The sequence below is a fragment of the Microchirus variegatus genome, assembly GCF_963457635.1.
Source record: "Microchirus variegatus genome assembly, chromosome: 18".
Classification (NCBI taxonomy): domain Eukaryota; kingdom Metazoa; phylum Chordata; class Actinopteri; order Pleuronectiformes; family Soleidae; genus Microchirus; species Microchirus variegatus.
In genome coordinates, this window is record NC_139819.1 from 11,327,005 (window position 1) to 11,345,616 (window position 18,612).

At 40.8% G+C, this 18,612-nt stretch overlaps 2 protein-coding genes across 2 annotated transcripts in view; one reads left to right on the top strand and one right to left on the bottom strand.

Moving 5' to 3' along the window:
* fbxl17 (F-box and leucine-rich repeat protein 17) overlaps window positions 1-10,775 on the bottom strand; it is a 243,227-nt gene extending 232,452 nt beyond the window's left edge. The window contains exons 1-6 of the mRNA XM_083905333.1: window positions 10,634-10,775; window positions 8,747-9,252; window positions 7,395-7,778; window positions 7,189-7,311; window positions 6,359-6,616; window positions 6,131-6,262 (exon numbers count right to left, since the gene is read on the bottom strand). Coding sequence (XP_083761459.1) covers window positions 6,131-6,262; window positions 6,359-6,616; window positions 7,189-7,311; window positions 7,395-7,778; window positions 8,747-9,232 — 1,383 coding nt within the window. The 5' untranslated portion in view covers window positions 9,233-9,252; window positions 10,634-10,775. The remainder of the gene's footprint in view (window positions 1-6,130; window positions 6,263-6,358; window positions 6,617-7,188; window positions 7,312-7,394; window positions 7,779-8,746; window positions 9,253-10,633) is intronic.
* Window positions 10,776-13,548: 2,773 nt separating this feature from the next.
* prxl2c (peroxiredoxin like 2C) lies at window positions 13,549-17,667 on the top strand (the record flags this gene model as incomplete). Its single annotated transcript, XM_083905064.1, has 6 exons — window positions 13,549-13,731; window positions 14,771-14,839; window positions 14,934-14,987; window positions 15,887-15,992; window positions 16,104-16,238; window positions 17,288-17,667. 6 exons carry the CDS (start codon window positions 13,549-13,551, stop codon window positions 17,416-17,418), a joined length of 678 nt encoding a protein of 225 aa, XP_083761190.1. The 3' UTR covers window positions 17,419-17,667.
* Between the last annotated feature and the right edge of the window lie 945 nt (window positions 17,668-18,612).

The window sequence follows — 18,612 nt, forward strand, 5'->3', positions numbered from 1 at the left end:
AACAGCAAGCAGCCACTTTTGTACAAGGGGAAATATTAAAGCCTTAAATAGCAACTAGTTATTAAGCACCATTCTGGTCACAGTCGAGCTAACTATAAATGAGTTCTCGCGAATATTAATTTCTACAAAGAAAGAGGAAAGAGGGGAAAGTCACAAAGGAAATTAAACGGAGTGTCAGTCAATTTTTATTTATTTTTTTAAATTATACTTAAGATTTTTGTACTTTTTTTTTTAAAGGTCATTAGATGTTTGTGTGCAGTTTAAGTATTGGAGGCACACTCGGCTGCTTTTTGCTCACAGATATCATAGTTTTATTACATCTCTTATCCAGTCCTACTACACCCTCTGCAGGTGAAAGCCTAACACAGCATGTGAAGAAAATACATCACAAAAGCAAATTGTGTCAAAAACAATACAGTATGTGTGTATATATATATGTATGTATGTATGTATAAATATATATGTATGTGTGTATATATGTATGTATGTGTGTACATATATATATATAAACATATATATACACATATATATATGGATATATACATACATATATACATATATATGGATATATATATACACATATATACACATATAAACACATATACAGATGTGTAAATATATTCTGGATTTGGTTCTTGTTCAATAAAAACTTCAATTTACTACAAAATGGTTGTGGCATTTTGTACAAAACAATGTCTGACAGTCATTAAAATACCATCCAATCAGGACTTATGACAATATAATATACTACTGCTCCGAACACTGTGCTTATTCCCATTTATAACTTTTTCCCACCAATGCTATGAAGCCATTATCGCTTCATAGCACTTCTGGTTTAAAAAAAACTACCACCACCTTTTTTTTTTTTTTCAATAAGAAATCTGCCTCACTACTTCAGCTGCGCTCCATTTCGCGACGGCTAACAAAGATTTTTCCACTTGGGCATATCCATTGTAATGTTTGTTAGAGAGCCGGCTGTGTTGGCTGTCCCGCTCCTTGGGTATTTTGTACTTTCAACACTTCTTGGAGCAATTTCAGGAATCCCAGTGAGCACTCACTGCCACACCACCAGTTTTTGTCCTCGTTTTCAAAAAGTAACTTCACCTTTGTTGTGGAAGAGATGCCACACGCTGAATTTTTTTTCCTGGAGGTAACCGACGTTGAAAAGAAATCACTACCGCAAGGTGAAATATTGCTCTCTCACTCCCCTTTCTTCCCATACCCTCTAAAACGTGTTTTGTTCTTGGGCAGACAATGGAGGGACCATATCGATGCTTTTCTGTGTCTGAGTGCAGCCAGCTGTCCAAGTTAAAGTCAGTGCTCATTAATGCATCTGATTACTCTTCAGGCAAAGGCCAATCAGCAAGGAGCCAAAATACACAAACACAGAAGCATTTTGGGGACGGAGATCGATGCAGAGGCACTTCTAAAGAGCACTGAAGAGGAGGACACAGGAGAGGAATGTGCTGTTGGCTCAGACCACGTGCTGAGAATGTAACCAGTGACAATATGAAGTTTTTAAAAAGGTGTACAAATAATGAACAGTTTACTTCTCAACTAAAAGCCTATCCTAATGAGGTACCAGCAGTGGTGAAAGAACAAATATGGATTGTGAGTTCTTCTTTTCAACAGTTTTCTTGCAGACAAAATGTGCACTTCCGACTTAATAACATTTGAGGAGCCAGATTCTGAAATAATGTCAACTACTGCATTGCTTATAGCAATGTTTACATGCTTGGAGACTTCAGCGTCTTTGTTGGTGAATTATTTCTGGATGAATAATTGCTGCCAACGGCTGAGCAATGGAAGGAAGTGATAATCGGTGCCCACTGTGCAACAAATCAGGGACACCATCATAAAAGCATTAGTCAGCAGCCAGCGATGCTGTGTTTGTTTGTTTGATTAATAGATACATTTTTATTATAATTTTCTTTTTTTTGAACATGCATTTTCTTTTCAACACAACTAAAAATGATAATGAGGGGAGATGAACAATAAAACACAAAACAACTGAGACAAAGAGGGAGATGGATAAGAAAACTAATACATAAATGCTTAAAACTCTTGCCGACAAGGGCCTTGGTGCATGTCCACGGTTTCCACAGTCCGAAAACATGCAATATGGGGATTAGGTCAATTGGACACTCTGAATTGACCATAGGTGTGTGAGTGAGAGTGGGTGACCCTGTGACCCCGCCTATCGCCCTACGTCAGCTTAGATTGGCACAGCTCCCCCCGTGACCCTCATGTGGAGGATAAAGTGGTAGAAGATGGATAGAAAAAAAAAAGAAAATACAAAGGATTATTTGGTTTGACATGCCAATATTAACAGACAGAATAAGCAGATGGTGTCTCCACAGCTCCTTCTAGAATTCCCCTACTGTCCACTCCAGAGAGACAGTGACATGACGGACATTATCCACGACCATTAGCAGCTAAGAACATGACACAACAAGTGGCACTAAACATCCTGAGAAGTCTTAACTCCCACCTATAAAGACCAAGGGGAGTTTGGGGCCGATCATGTAAAAGAGATGGACAATCGACTAGAGTGTGAGTGTGTATGCAGTCAGTGTGGTTCTGTTTAACTCTAATTGCAGTCAAATATGTGAACTAAGTTTCCAGAGGAGATTCCAGTGCAGCTGGCAGCTATTCACTCAGTTGCTCCCATGTGTGTGTGTGTCCCTCGCTGTCTGTGTTTTACCGAATATGTGTGCGTTTATGTCAAAAGCGCTATCCCATAATAACCGACAGCTATCATTACCGCTTCCTTTGTCTTTGCTCTTTCCTCTAGAATCTGACTAATGTCAATATACAATGTAATCTGGGATTATGTCTGACTTGACCAACGTGGCCCTTCTTGTCATTTCCCCTGCCAGCAAAAAAGAATAACAAAAATGGGACCCGAGACAAAGCTAGACATACAGCCAATCAGAGTAGGAGATTAAGTGTCCTTCACTGACCAGTGGCCAAAAAAACACCGCTCACTTTGACAGCCTGCCTTTCTCAGTGTTTCACTTTGCTCCCCTGACAACCACATCCCCCTTCAACTCCAAATGGATGAAGTGAAAGAGCTGGAAAATGCGGTGGAAAAGCTTGGGAGAGAGGCTCTGATTGAACATGCACGGTGGTAATTATACCTTAATTGAGGGCACGTGAATCTTTGTTAGGTCATCTCTGCAGTTCCACTTACATTTCCACATTTTGGACTAATTAAAAGTGTAAATAATCAGAGCCCGTGGAGGCGGCGCACATGTATGTGTGTGTGAGAGAGAAAGGGTCTGCAGGCAGAGATGAGCCAGTGGAAGATTCTTCCCATTACCCTTCAGGAAAATTAAATGCACACTCTTTGATTTTAACAAGACAGGAGGGCAGATAAAGTTTTTTTAAGAGAGGAGAGTAAAAAAGAAAAAGTGCTTCACTAGCAAAAATGTTCACAGATTGCAATGTGTGTTTAACTGAAAGTAAAGTTACCAACACGGAGAGGAGAGGTTTTTTGCAGCTTAACTTGTCCACCAGCTGCTCTGTGGAGCTGACAGAATTCAGAGTTAACACCTCCCCTCCGCACACACCCCGCATCCCACACCCCAACGGCAAACTGGACTGAGATGAAGAGAAGGGAAATGTACTATTCTCAGAGCCTTTTGCCCTCTGAGGTGGTGGAAGAGAACACAATGTGAATGGTAGAGGAGGAGAGAGGGGGAAAAAAACACACTTCAGAAGATGAAAACAAGCCTTGAAAAGGGAACTGGTGTAATATAACCAACTGTGGCATAAATAGTGGATGAACGCCAACGAGGAACGCAAGGGTAGATGTCAAAAGGAGTAGGATCGGGAGACGCCAGCGACTCGCCTTTCACAAAATACACTCTTAGCCCCGGCTGAGTTATCCACAGCCTCGGGGTGATTTGGCCCCAGGCAACAGGCTATGAAAGAGCGAGCACCAATTTGTCAACATCAAAGAACATTTCAGGATATTCAACTTTTAGCTATCACTAGTAAAAATACAACGCGTGTGCCCTTCTAGATTACAACTGTGACAATAATGTATATGTTATTCTAAACACCACAATTTAGGTCCCGACATTTCCTCAATCGACTAATAACCGTGATTTAGAGTTCTGCGGTTTAAATATTTTGGATACTGACAGAACAACATTAGCAGAATTACTACTAATATTATTAGTACAAGTGGTGTTTGAATATTTCCTCCAGGCTACACAAGCTTTATTGAGAGAAGCTGCTCCCCTCCTCCCCTTCCCTCCACAAAACCTATTTAACCATCTACAGAGCAGAATCTGGACTTAACAAAGAGAGAAAAATAATCCTCCAGCGTGGAACTGGAAACCACAACCCACGACAAGCGCAGGGAAAGGAAAACAGAAAAATGTATGTGGGTGTGTGCACATGGCAAGGAATAAGTGAAAGACCACACAGAATCTATCCTGCAGCCATTCAATTATTCAATTTTGAAGGGAAAAAACGAGGGCAGATCAGAGTGAGCGAAAGGCTCATCCTCATCTGAGATTGATTAGGCGAGACAGAGACGGGATCCATGCACCGCAGAAGCCAACAGAAAGGGAAGGAAGCGAGCGGAGAGCAGAGGAGAGGAGAAATAATACGGCATATAAGTGGTTTTTTTACTGTAATGTCCCATAACTGTGCATTTTACAGCCACTGCAAACCATTTCAATCAATGGTTCTGTTCATGTAAAGAACAAGGGTGCAGCGCACACAATGGTCCCATAAATGGTCAATCATTCAGTCTGTGTTGTAAATCTTTCATCTAAGACCTACAAGCTGCTTCAACCCCTTTTTGGTTCGTCTGTGTAAATCCGACACACGGTGAAATACGACTTCTCAAAAGTTCAAGAGCTAGGGTCACCGATTAAGATCTTCATACGACATGTGATAGAATATGCATTATTATTCCATTAAACATCATCCGAAGGTTAAGTGGAAACGAGCACCAAATCAAAACATCTCAAGTGTTTGAGGCTGTTTTTTGGAAGTCACAGTGTCTACATATTCAGTCAAAGCCGTTTTGCAAATTGTAATTACAGAAAATCACATGGATTTTTTTTCTGAGAAGTTGAAGGAGAGATTTATTCAGATAGAATAAATGTCCTCTGAGGAATGGCTTCGACTCAGTTTCTGGCAAACTTGATGACAATTTTAGGCCAAGCAACCGCAGCTCCTAGACATAATTCCCATATAAGCTCAGCCCATTTCTCTCCGAACCATAATGACAGCGAGCTAAAATAACTGCGATGATCTCACCTCTGAAAAATGACTGAAACAGATACGGCTGTGCTTAAATGTCATCGGCGGGAATATTAATCTCTCCCCGCGTGGTGAATGCTAATTTTGTACGCTATTCATTTGATAAACAGGGTTTTAACAAATTCAGCTATTGTTTACAACTTATGTGGACTAATTCATCAAGGTCATGATTAATGATAAGAGTGCAAAGGAATATTAGGAAAAGCTAAATAACAGGGGGTTACAGACAGACATGTCTCATTAAAGTTCTCTTTCTGTTGCAACTAAGTGGAGAATTGCACATCTCGGCATGTGTATCAAAAGAACTGCGGCCTGTTTCCAGAAACTGAGATACAGTAGTGTGTTTAAAGTAACTCGTCACATTCTTTTGTACATGCAGTTTTCACAAAGAGAAATGTGATGCGAGGGAGACGCGAAAAAAGGCAAGCTGTTGCAGCAGGTAATGTCCTGTTGTTGACTATAGTAACATAGTTGGGGAATAGCTTAGGGCTGAACAATTCATCGGAATGTTATCGAAATTGCAATACAGCATACTGCAAAAGCCAAAAAGTGTGTCAAAATATACTTTTAGATTATTGTCTTGATCTATACACTTCTTATTCTGCAGACTGAAAAGAACATCTTTGTTTCTCACAGAGCTGCACACATATCACACAATAATCCTTTTAAATATGTTATCATATCGCGATCGCATTTCCTGTTAAAAATAATCGCAATTAGATATTTAATCAAAATCATTCAGCCCTAGAATAGCTCCTACTAATAAGAGCCTATGAGACAAATCACTTTACAGAGACAGATAATTAAGCAGGAAATGAAAAAACTGAACGAGAGGTGAAGGACTGACCAGTTTGTTCTCCTGCAAGTAGAGTCTCTGTAATTTCGAACATCCTCTAGCCAAGGCCACCATGCCTTCGTCTGTGATACTGTAGCACTGTCCCAGATGGATGTCCTTCAGCTCGCTGCAGTGCTCCCCCACCTACACACAGAAAGGACAAATTAGTGTATGTAGGATTGAATAGGCTGTTATTTGGACATTAAAATAACATATTTGACAGACAAGCACACAAAATACCTTTTTCAGTGCATCGTCTGTTAGTTTGTCCTGGTTGCCCACATGCACCTTCACCAGCAGAGGGCAGTGTGTGGCCAAAGCTGACAGGGACATGTCACCCAGCTGTTTGCAGCGGTATGCCGTGTACTTCTGCAGGCCTGGACAGTGAGAGGCCAGGGATGACACGCCATGGTCATGGACCGCTCTGCAGTCTGAAATGTTAATCTCGGTCACATTCTGCCTCCGAGAAGCTATTTTCACCAGCAAATCGTCATTTACCTGGAGACAGAGATAACACAAAGAGGGATGGAAGTCAGTGGAAAACATAAAGGTTAAATATAATGCACAGACATAGAGTTTATCACAGAATCAGTCCACCTTTCTGCTGTTTAGAATTTCAAATTAAAAAAAAAAATAGAGAAAACAAAATAGTGTTCTCAACTGAATATGCCATAATACTTATATACTTACTTAAAGGTCCCATATTATATCCCATTTCTACAAGTTAACCTAGTTCCCTGGTTTCCTAATGTGTCCCTTTGTCAAAATGCCATATGGATGAAGCACCACAGCAGTTCAATCACCCTGCCAAAACAGCCCTGTCCAGAATTCTCTGTTTAGTAGTATCTAACAAGGGACAGGAAATGGCTACTGGGAGTTAACAGCAGTTAGCATTTGGAAAAGTGATCATTTGCAGGCTCTAGCAGGCACATTGCCGTCATTTATAACATAAGTGAGTCATCTTTTTTCACACTTAGGCAGGGCCAAAGTCCCAAATATAAGTATTAGAATGATTAAAAAGTTGATTTTGCATAATATGGGACCTTTAAGACAACAGATAATGTGCTTACTTGCTGGAGGCCACTGAGGTCAATCTGCTTCCAGAACTGGAAATCCAAGCAGAGGTCCCTCCAGTACTTACAAACCAGTGAGGCGCACAAACAACGCTCCTTCACTGTCAAGTGGGAGAGCACCTGAGAGGATGTGAAAGATCACACAGCCATTTAACAATCAAAATTAATGTCCAAAACAATGTGAAATTCTGACAAACTCTAACCTTTAGAAGGATGGATGAAGGCAGGTGGTTGATACTTAAGTGATCAGCAGCGTCAGAACTTCTTGTCTGGCAGTCGTCGTAATGATGCAGGCAGCAGGGAGGCGAATCTGAACTGTGGAGTAAATCTGCACCTAACCCACAACAGCCATCGGCAGGTGAGGAGGATGAGGAGGAGGCGACGGAGGAGGAGGCAGCAGAGGAAGAGGAGGGAAGCGGACAGATGGGGAGGTGGCAGTGGCCAGCTTCCGGATTAGAGGAGGTCTCTCCTCCTCCGCCTCCTCCCACTCCTCCATTCTCCAGCCCTCCGTCAGGAGCAGTGAAGGCACAGCGGGGCTGCTTACAGGGGGTGCACCTCTGCACCTCAGAGCACTTCCTCTTACACACCTGCATCCAGACAAACACACACATTAATCGGGTAAAGTAAAGTCACAGTGTTCAAGAACATAACTGCAACATCCATGTCATGATTGCACAAAAACACAGCGGTAGCCTTGGCTTCGGATCCTCAAGGATTAGGAACATTCAATAGAACAAGGGCTACAAAGTGTGAAGCTTTAAATTGTGGCTGCAGGAATTACAACCTCCATTTCAAGGCTACGTTCTCTTTTGGAAATAATTCCATACGCCATACTATTACACCTGAAAATATATATCACAAGACCATTCACACTGTGTAATTGCAGTTGGTTGCCTGTTGTAGAAAGTGCTTCAACCAAGACACATAACATTTTTCAACAGCATTTCTTTTCTTGGACTGACAATGTAGTAGAAATTGAATATACTATCCAAATATGTATGTTTCTTAAAGTCGTTTTAAAAAAGTACAAATTATTTATTATTATTTTTTTCGTAGCCTAAGAATAAGCATTTTGTGTATTTTACGCTTTACAAATGCTAACCATCTTGTGCCACCATGTTTGTACTGTAGCCAAAACAAGCTGCATAAAGAAACTTTATACAGAAAATTATGTATGTATGGGAACCTTGTCAGCTCATTTGTTTGCAATTGGCAGTCTTAATGTGAGCTGTGACTAATGGTTACATACTGGACCTTTAAGGTTGTTCGCTGAAGTTGAGAATTCTAGAGATCCTTCTAAATTCAGGAATGCAAATAACTGATCAACATTAGGGATGCAACGAATGAGTGTTTTCAAAATCTGTCAATCATTTTCTCAATTAATCCAGGAATCGTTTGGTCAGTGACACTCAAACATGGAAATGATGATGTTCTAAAATGTCTTGCTTTGTCCACAAATAAAAAGGATTTAGCTTTAAAGGTTTCCTTGTTATTTGGAGCAAATAAACCAGAACATATTCACATTTAAGAAGCTGTTGGTGCACCATGCCCCTACCATCTCAGTGTAGTCGTTGGTACAGCCAGGCACAGGCACAGGTATAGGTATGGTCACCGACACCCCAGCTGTTCGAAACAGTGCTGGTGGTGGGATCAGTTTGGCGGGAACAGCTGATAGCAAGTTCCTCCCCTGGCCCTCCCAGATAGAGAGTTCACTTGGTGACAATAGAAACTTGGAGCAGTCCTCAGGAGACGTGAGCGTTGCGTATCGCTCGGCAAGCTTCGAGGCAGCTACTGCTCCGATGCCAACTCCACCCACGCCGGGAACGCTGATTCCGGTAATGCTGTTGTGACAGCACCCACTGCCGTTGACACCGACCTCCAAATGGTTGTCTTCGTCGAGACTGCTGCTGTTGCTGTGAACGATAAAGCACAGCATGCAAGGGCCCTGCAGGAAGCAGTTCCTCTTCTTCTTCTTTCTGTGATGCAACTTGTGTGTCCTTTTCTTCAGGCGGTAACCATTTTTCGAGAGAAGATGGCCCATATAGATGATTCACGGAAACTCTGCAGCAACAAGAGGTAATGCATTAGTAAAGTTATCCTTGTTCTCAGGACCTAAAGCTAGAGAAGTGCAGGGAGAAGTGTAACACGGAAGCTTTGGTGTGGAAAGGAACTATAAAAAATGCCTTGTCTTGTTTATCAAAAATAAGCCTAACTTCAAAAACTAGAGTGTAACAGAAGCAACCACACAACAATTCTGCCAATTGGAAAAACAAAAAAAAACAAATTTTCTAAGTTGCGTCTTAGGTGAGTGAATGATTTGCTGTGGGCGCTCAGACTACCCACTTGACCTGCTGCCCTCTGAGTGTGAATCGTGCTGCTGTTATGTTCTCATAAAGTCTTTTGCAAACAGACAACATGTGCTGAAATAATGCATGTGTTTTAGATTGTAGAACTTTCACTAAATGCATCTTTATTTTAGGAATATGATGAAACCAATATCAAAAGGCCCTTTAGTCTAAATGCAAACATTTGTCCTCAGATGTGTCATGGTCATCTTTCAACCGAAGCATCAGCTCCTCTACATACCCTATGGGCATGGGCCATACCATAATGGGTATGATGATGATGTGTGAATGACAGAACTATCGTGTATGGAGTGGTCATCATGACTAGATAATAGCTAAATAAATAAATAAATACAGGGTATTGTCTATGCTCAAAAACACATTTATACTTCATCACATTGTCAGAACCCCTGTTATCTCTGTTGTATATTTATGTTGGAGTATGTGGGCAGCCCATGGCCAAGAGGAAAGGAATTGGGCCCCTGAGCAAGGCACCTAATCCCCCATTGCTGGCCACAGATAAGTGTTGCCCACTGCTCCTATGCCTGGCTTGTGAGTGTTCAATAAAGTGTGTAATAAAGATGGGTTAAAAGCAAAAATTAAATGATTTCCTCTACCAAAAAGGGCATTAACAAACCTCCAGAGCAGACACACAACAAGGCCAAACAAACTGCCCAATGTGTCATATTGTATATTATGTGTACAACATATTTAGCGTGATATAAATCCTAATTCACTTAACTGAGGCATGTAAAATATTATACTTATTCGTACATTGCTATTCACTATCAAGGAAAGCGGCACAAAGCCATTGTTTGGTTGCTGCTGAATGAAAACAAAGATGTAAACAGTGAACAGGTGGTCATGATTTGATGAGCATACCCACACATACAAAGACTCTCTCTAACAAACACACACACAAAGCAGACCAAACGTGACATGGCGACAAGTTTGTGTTTCACACATTTAAACCCCCGATTAAGGAAAAAGCGAGACACGGTTCCGCTGCTAACCCGGGTCAGCTCTCTGACAGGCTAGCTTTCTCCATCACTAGATGCTAAGTTAGCTGTAGCTACAACATAAAACATCCTCCTCACCACTTCGCACGGTGCTCCCACACTCCGGACGGCGCTCGCATAATACTGCTAAGCTCCACGGTCGGAATGAGCGTTAAGTTCCAGGGACACGGGACACGAGAAATGCTGCTAACGGAAACAAACGAAGCGGTGGTTCTGCAGCTGCTGCTGCTCAGTTCTGGACGACAACACTTCCGCACCAGGAGAACAGAGGGACGGAAGCCGAAGAGGGCGACTCGTAATTCATAGGAAGAGCTAGGGGACCTGTAGCTGTTGATGAAGCCTGAAAAAACCCAAAATCTGTTTTTATAAGCAACGAAAGGGTACTACAATGTTTAATGTTAATTGAATTGCATGTTAACAAACAAAACTTTTTCAAACAGCATGTTTGACATGAATCAAAATGCAATTTAAAGTGTATATACAAGTTTATATGTTGCTGATAATTAATCCATTATCCAGTTATGTTAGTACAACTATGACTGGATCGATTTTAATCAGTGTTTGCATGACATGAAGAAAACCGAATTATTGTCTTAGTCCGACTGAAATCTGCTTTACACACTGACTGACCAACATGGGTCAATGTCCTACACTGACCTGCGAGTGGCACTAATGAACCCTCACCAAAAAAAAACACAGATTGTATTTTTATGCTTGGGTGTACAGGTGGAGAGAGATGGTGAAGGGCCCCAGTTAGCTTCTCTGCCTGGGGCCTGGAACCCCAGAGTCTAGGATCACCTCTGCACGTACTTCACCCAGCGAGTAAAGTTTGTTGTATTTAGTCAGGTGTTTTCAAAGTCTTTCTGGTAATTAGAGGGAAATATGTGTCTCAAATTGCATTTTTCCACTGCACAGTTCCAGTGCGACTCAACTCTGCACGGCTCACCTCTGTTTTTTGTTTGCTTTTCCATTAAGGATAGTACCAGATACTTGGCCTTTGGGAACTGTTAGCCCATTAGTTCAGCTGGTAAGCTGCACTTTGAAACCAGGTTTGTAACCTAAATGTGACAGAAATGGCGCTTTTCCACTAGCACGACTCCACTTGGCATGGCACGGTTATTTTGCTTTTCCTTTAGCGACAGTACCTGGTACTTTTTAGTACCTGCTCAGGCAAGGTTCCAAGATACTATATGTGACGTTGTCAGACTGCCGTCCACTGATTGGTCAGAGTGACGTCACAGGAAGAGGCATTAGAAAGAAGTATGACACAAGAATCAAAAGCGAACAATGCCGAACTGTACCCAGTTAAAAAGACTAAAAAAAAACGAAAACATGGGTTAATCTCTAACATTTAGCAAAGGAAATCTCATCATTTAAGGTCTGGTGTATTTAGCGACAGCACTGCTGAAAGTCTGCAATCATGACTTTCATGATCATCACAAACCCTGCTGCTGTATTTCAGTTCAGTGGCGGAGTCTGTGCTCCGTCAGGGAGGAAGTACTGAACAAATCTTTGTAATTAACTGATTCTAATGATTCAGTAGATCGAAAACAACTGCTTCACAGGAGCTGCTGTATTGTAAGTGAACACCAGCCAAACTATGTGGAGACGAGGCGAGGCAGGGTGAGGCAAGGCAAGGCGAGGCGATACTATGTAGTGGAAAAGTGCCAACACATGTCTCATCTCATATTATGTTATTATGATATCTGACTCCAGATGTTTCATTTTTTTCACTCCTGCATGGCTAAGATTTGGTTACATTGCCATTCAAAAAACCTCGTTTATGAAGCCCTGAAGGTTCGAAACAAACAGTTCAGCCACTGCTGAGATCGCTGTGTGGAAATTGTAATCTCGGGCTCAGCGAGAAAAAAAAAAGAGAGATTTCTATCAGCTCATTTAGAGCAACTAGGAGGTTTTTGACCATAAAAACAAGTTAATGCATGTAAGTAGACCTCCATAACTCACATATGTGTGATAGGACCACTCTATGGGAGCTTTAAAAAAAAAAAGGTTTGGGGCCAATTCCAATTCCTATCTTAACCCTCAATCTTAACCCTCAAGCTCAACCCTAATCTTAACTGGCCCTCAAAACCAAGTGTTGAGGGTTATTTTGTCACTTCGAAATGGGACACCCCTTAAATGCAGATATGTCTTCAGACTGTGGGGGGCAGAATAATGCAAAAGCTGCATCCAGTCTGAAGAACACATTTACGTCACGATTACTTAGTACGATCCGTTTGTCAGTCAAGTTATTAGGTTGTCAGTTAGTTGTAAGATGATACTCATACAAATACCACAACCACGGACATATTCAGCTGACAGTTACCACACACCACGGATAGTAAACGATCGTGTGTGCGCACCGGCCGGGCTATTGACAAAAGATTGTAAAATAAAAATAAATGTTACGCAACAATGACGTCAGTAATCCATAACATGGGCCTAAACTAAAATAATACAATGGTTTTCATAATTTTTATATCTCTATTAACAAAGAAAATACTTCATTTGTAGCGTTCTCGTTTCGCTGCTTTCGGCGCCATCTTTGTTCTGTCAAAACACGCAATGCATTCTGGGTAGCCCTCGCTCCGAAGGGTGGTCTCGGAAAATCTCAATATTGAGGGCGATGCAGCCCTTAAACTTGCCCCTCAACTTAATTTTTGACAGCACTTGCACTAGCGGGAGCGCGCATTTTTGAGATTGAGAGTTAAGATTAGGAGTTAAGATTGAGGGTTAAGCTCCAGACCGGCCCCCTCTTTCACCAGACTAAACCCATTGGCCCCTGGGTCATTTGAGTTTGACGCCCCTGCTCTAAGGTCTCGGTACAGTCGGCAGCTTGTTAGGAAGTACACACACTCTCCCTTTTACGCAGCACATGGGCGTGAATCTGCAGCTACTGTGTAACTCCAGCTCCCCACAGTCACAGTCTGTCTGTCTGACTCTAAACGACAACTCCCAAAATAGTGCGCGAGCTCAGGAAGGGGGGGGAAAAAATGGCTGAAGTAGTTTCACCAATAACAAGACAAGTGACTAAAGGAGACCAGGACACTCGGTCCCCTCCTGTCGCTGTTCGTCTTCAGGACGTCGAAGACAGTTTGATTTACGACCGACACGGAGGCTCTTTTCCTTTCAAGAGGTTATATCAGGACAGGAAGTCGATCATCATTTTCGTGCGGGTAGGGGCAACACATTTTTTAGTTTTTTGGCTTCGCTTTTACTGATGAGCTGTGTAGGCACAGATTCATGATGTTTCGAGACAGACAGGTGAGAGGGTCACTGCTGGACAGATGTCCCCCCCCCCCCAACACACACACACACACACACACACACACACACACACTCACCAGCGTCGCATGCAATGGTGGGACTGGAAGAGCGTGCATAAGTTAGCAGGAGGTTTGATATTCGTTTTTTTTCGAAAGACATTTTCCCATTCTGATTGCTGTAGCAGTTGCCAATGGTAGACAGCTACTTACTATTGGTAAAGTTGTGTTGATATCTGCCATTATTGTGAAACAGTATGAAATTATATATTTAAAAAAAATCACCAAAAATCACCAAAAATATATTTTCCCATTCTGATTGCTGTAGTAGTTGCCAATGGTAGACAGCTACTTACTATTGGTAAAGTTGTGATATTGATATCTGCCATTATTGTGAAACAGTATGAAATTATATATTTAACAATAGCACGTTTCCTGTAGTAAGTAGCTGTCTACCATTGGCATTTTTTTTTACAATTTTTGGTTAATATTTTTAATATTTAATTTCATACTGTTTCACAATAATGGCAGATATCAACAAAACTTTACCTGTACTAATTAGCTGCCTACCATTGGCAACTACTAAGCAATCAGAATGAGAAAATGTCTATTTGTTGATTTTTGGTTAATATTTTAAATATTTAATTTCATACTTTTTCACAATAATGGCAGATATCAACAAAACGTCACCTGTAGTAAGTAGCTGTCTACCATTGGCAAATACTGCAGCAATCTGAATGAGCAAATGTCTATTTGTTGATTGATAAAATATATAGAATATCCAGCAAACATCAAACCTCCTGCTAACTTATGCAAGCTGAGATCATGTCTGTAGGTGAAGATAGAAAGCTAAACATTCTCAAGTGGAAGATGAGAGTTTAAAACAATGTCAAGTAATACAGTACAGCTGACACACTGCTAAAGCCTTGTAACAAACTCTCTGTCCCTGCAGAGTTTCTTGTGCTACAGCTGCAAAGAATATGTGGATGATTTGGGGAAAATACCCAGAGAAACACTGGAGGTAAGAACTTTGTACCACAGCTGAAGATCCACTGGTTTTGTGACGTGCCCGTCTAAATTAAAAGTTGAATAATTGTTTGTGTTTGTCGTTGCAGGATGCTGACATTAGACTGATTGTGATTGGTCAGTGTGCCTATCATCATATTGAGGTAGAGTATACTCAGTATCAGTGTTGTTATGTTACAATGTACAAATACCTGAGTACAAAATTCACTTATCTGTACTTCACGTTGTTATTTTTATTTCTAACAACTTGTACTTTTACTCCACTACATTTCCTCTAACTACCTTTGTTACTCGTTACTACCAAATAAAATCAAGCTTTTCTTCTACTTTACACTATAGTTTTCACCCATCTTTCATACCCATCCACATGGGGTTAAGTGTCTTGCTCAAGGACACATATAGACAGAGACAGGAATTGAACCCACAACCTTGCTCAATCCCAGCTCCTCACTTTTTTTATACTTTTACTTCTAAAACTTATTATCTTATCTTATATATTTTATATCAGAAAATTACTTCATTTGATACTTAAGTACAGTAAATACCATGTACCTTAAGACTTTTACTTAAGTACACTCAACAAAAATATAAACGCACAAAGTTGTAGTTATTGTTATGTGACAAAACAGAGTAACGATCCAAAAATAACAGTACAACTTTATCAATAAAGTGGCTTAGGATCAATTTCAAAACAAAAGTCATGGAGTCATGGAGTGTCATGGAAAATAATATTTTTCATGTTTACTAATCACAACATTACACATTCAAACTTAAACACACTGGAACTTCTCACCTTAACACATTTACACCCTTAACCCAAACACAGAGCAGGCTGAATTATACCCACACAAACCTGATTCACAGACCTGTTGGATCCTGGGAACCAAGGTCACCAGCTGCACAGACAACACTTAGAGCACCACACACGCCAACTATAAACTATACAAACTTTCTCGTGCTCCTCAGAATCATCTTCGACAACTAAGTAATTACAGTGTACTTGTCAGTGAGATATACGTCTCTTTTCTTTGATGTCATACAGCCATTCTGCGCACTGACCGGCTATCCTCATGAAATCTATGTTGACCCGCAGAGGTTCATATATCAAAAGCTTGGGATGAAGAGGGAGGAGAGGTTTACAGACTCTGGTAATGTGTGGCAACAGTTTGTGACGCAGAATAGAACGAGTCGGCTTATTATACCAATACATGAAGAATTTCATAATGCATGTGTTTCTCTGTGTGTGTGTGTGTACGCAGCAAAACGCAGTCCTCACGTGAAGTCCAGTGTGTTTGTGGGCCAGATGAGGAGTATATGGAGGGCCATGACGAGCCCCATGTTCGACTTTCAGGGTGACCTGCATCAGCAAGGTGGCGCCATCATTGCGGGACCAGGTGAGCTTTTGTTTCCTGTTATAACCCAACAGTGCACCTAATGGAAACAATACAGAACATTACACTCCTTGAGCGATTTGCTGAGTGAACAGAACTGTATATCGCCAATTTGTGGTAATGATAAGGTAACTTAACTTCTTTACATCTTTACAATACACTGGCCGTCCTCTGACAGGCAGAAGTAGTCGAACTGAATCATCACACGCTTGTTGCCAATCCTGCCGTAGTGGTCATTTCAGTTTCTTTATTAAAGCTTATTCGTTTGCATTATAGTTATGTTTTTGATAATATTGCCTTGCTTAAAATGTTTAGTTTTTTGTCTTTATTGCAATGTTTGGGTTAAATGCACTCGTAGGCACTGGCAGACACTTTATTTTATTTTTTTTACCAGAGCAGAAAGGACAATGGATTTGTTTGTTTGTTTTATTTGACTAAATAAAACACCAATACCTCAATAACCCAGCATGGACATTCAGTTCTCACTACCTGAGTACACTACCTGACCAGGGTGCGATAGTAGTTGATGGTTTAAACATACTTTTGTTGACAAACAGCCATTACACCTGCTTAATAAGCCCCAGATCCTTATACATCATTAGCATACAACACAGAATACAGAAATCCATAAATACAATTATTATTATTATTATTATATATTTCATTATTATTTTATTGATATATTTGTCATCTTTCATCCTCCAGACTCATTAAGATTGAGGCCAACTTGCTACACTACTCTGGATTTAAGTCCTCGTTAACACCAGGAGGGGGCGCTGCATCATCTTATCCAGTATAAAAATGCACAGTTAAAGGGTAGAAAACAAACTTAACACACAAGGCATCATTAGAGCTTCTATTCTCTAGGGACTTTGGTGCTGAGACTGAGACGTTTAGTGCATGATAAAGCAGCAGATATACAGCAGAGTATATTCTTGTGATATCATAGATGTTAATAAGGGGTAGAATTTATTCAAATGAGACTGAAGTGGCCTATATTGATTTTTCCCTTCGCTCTAATTTCTCGCTTGCTCTCTTTTTCCTTTTCCCAGGCTCTCAAGTTCATTTCTCCCATTTCGACATGAACCGCTTGGACCACATGCCCATCACGTGGCTTCTGCAGCTCGCAGGAGTGCAGCAGACGATGGACTTCAGCGACAAGCCAAAGATCATCCACGTATAACCTGCCGGCCCGCCATGGGACACAAATGTGTGTGTCCTTGTATGTCTTGAGTCCGTTGTTTCCTCATTCCCGTCATGTAGAGTTAGTCACCACTTGAGTGCCTTGTACAAATCTTAAATGTTATTTATTGAAACTTTGATCGACCAAAAACGGATGCATTTTGTTAAGAGAAGTCTGGCCAAAAAAAAGACACCGTAAGATATTTGTCACTAAATTAGAATTGTCATATTTGTAAATAACGCAACCAAGCCAAACCGTATGAGTACGGTAGCCCTGAGGTGCAAAACACAAACGCAAACCACTTAATTAATGTTTTTGTTTTCTGCTTTTGTGCAATTGTGTTTTGTGATTTGCGTTTGTGTTTTTTTTCATTTGTGATGGTGTTTTGTGATTTGTGTTTGTGTTTGTGTTTTGTGTTTTGTGATTTGCGTTTTGCACCTCAGGGCCACCGTGCATGCATCATCTTGATAATAGTAATTTGACAAAAAATGACATCTATATTTTGTTAAAGTGAGTATAAAGGCCTTGTTCAGACTACTAGAAATATGTGTTTTGCATATCAGTCAGTCTGAAAAGATCTGTTTAGTGTGTGTGGGAAAGGGGTTTGCATGCACTACCATTGTTAAAACATTCCCCTTTCCTTGTGCAGAGTGCAATATGTATGTGCCTTGTAATCATGTTGAGATTTTTTTTTTTTATTATTATTTTTGATATTGATGAAAACATAAAAACAATTGATATTTATTACAATGTTACAAGTTATTCAGTAAAGCTTGACCAGTATGGGATTATTATTGGTAGGGGATTTCATCATCTGCCTTTTAACCCTTTCATTCCAATGGGAGATTCATTCCCATTTTTACTGGTTCCTTCCAGACACTTAAATGAATAAAATGGACATTTCTGTATTATTCACATGCATTTCCGTGGATTTGTGCATGATCTATGGAGATCTATACACATGACCTATACGCTATTGAACAACAGGGAAGGGTGGGCACTGGACATCAAATCCTGATACGTCACATGCAGGGGATTCAGAAAAACCTCATCGACGTCACCACCACCAGCAGCAGAGAGAGGGAGAGAGAGAAGGGCTGGAGCAGACGTCTCACTGGGTCTCGGCTTGACAAAGATGCGTATCATCTGCTGCAGCCCGGTACTGAGATATAACAGTGACTCTGCAACAACAAC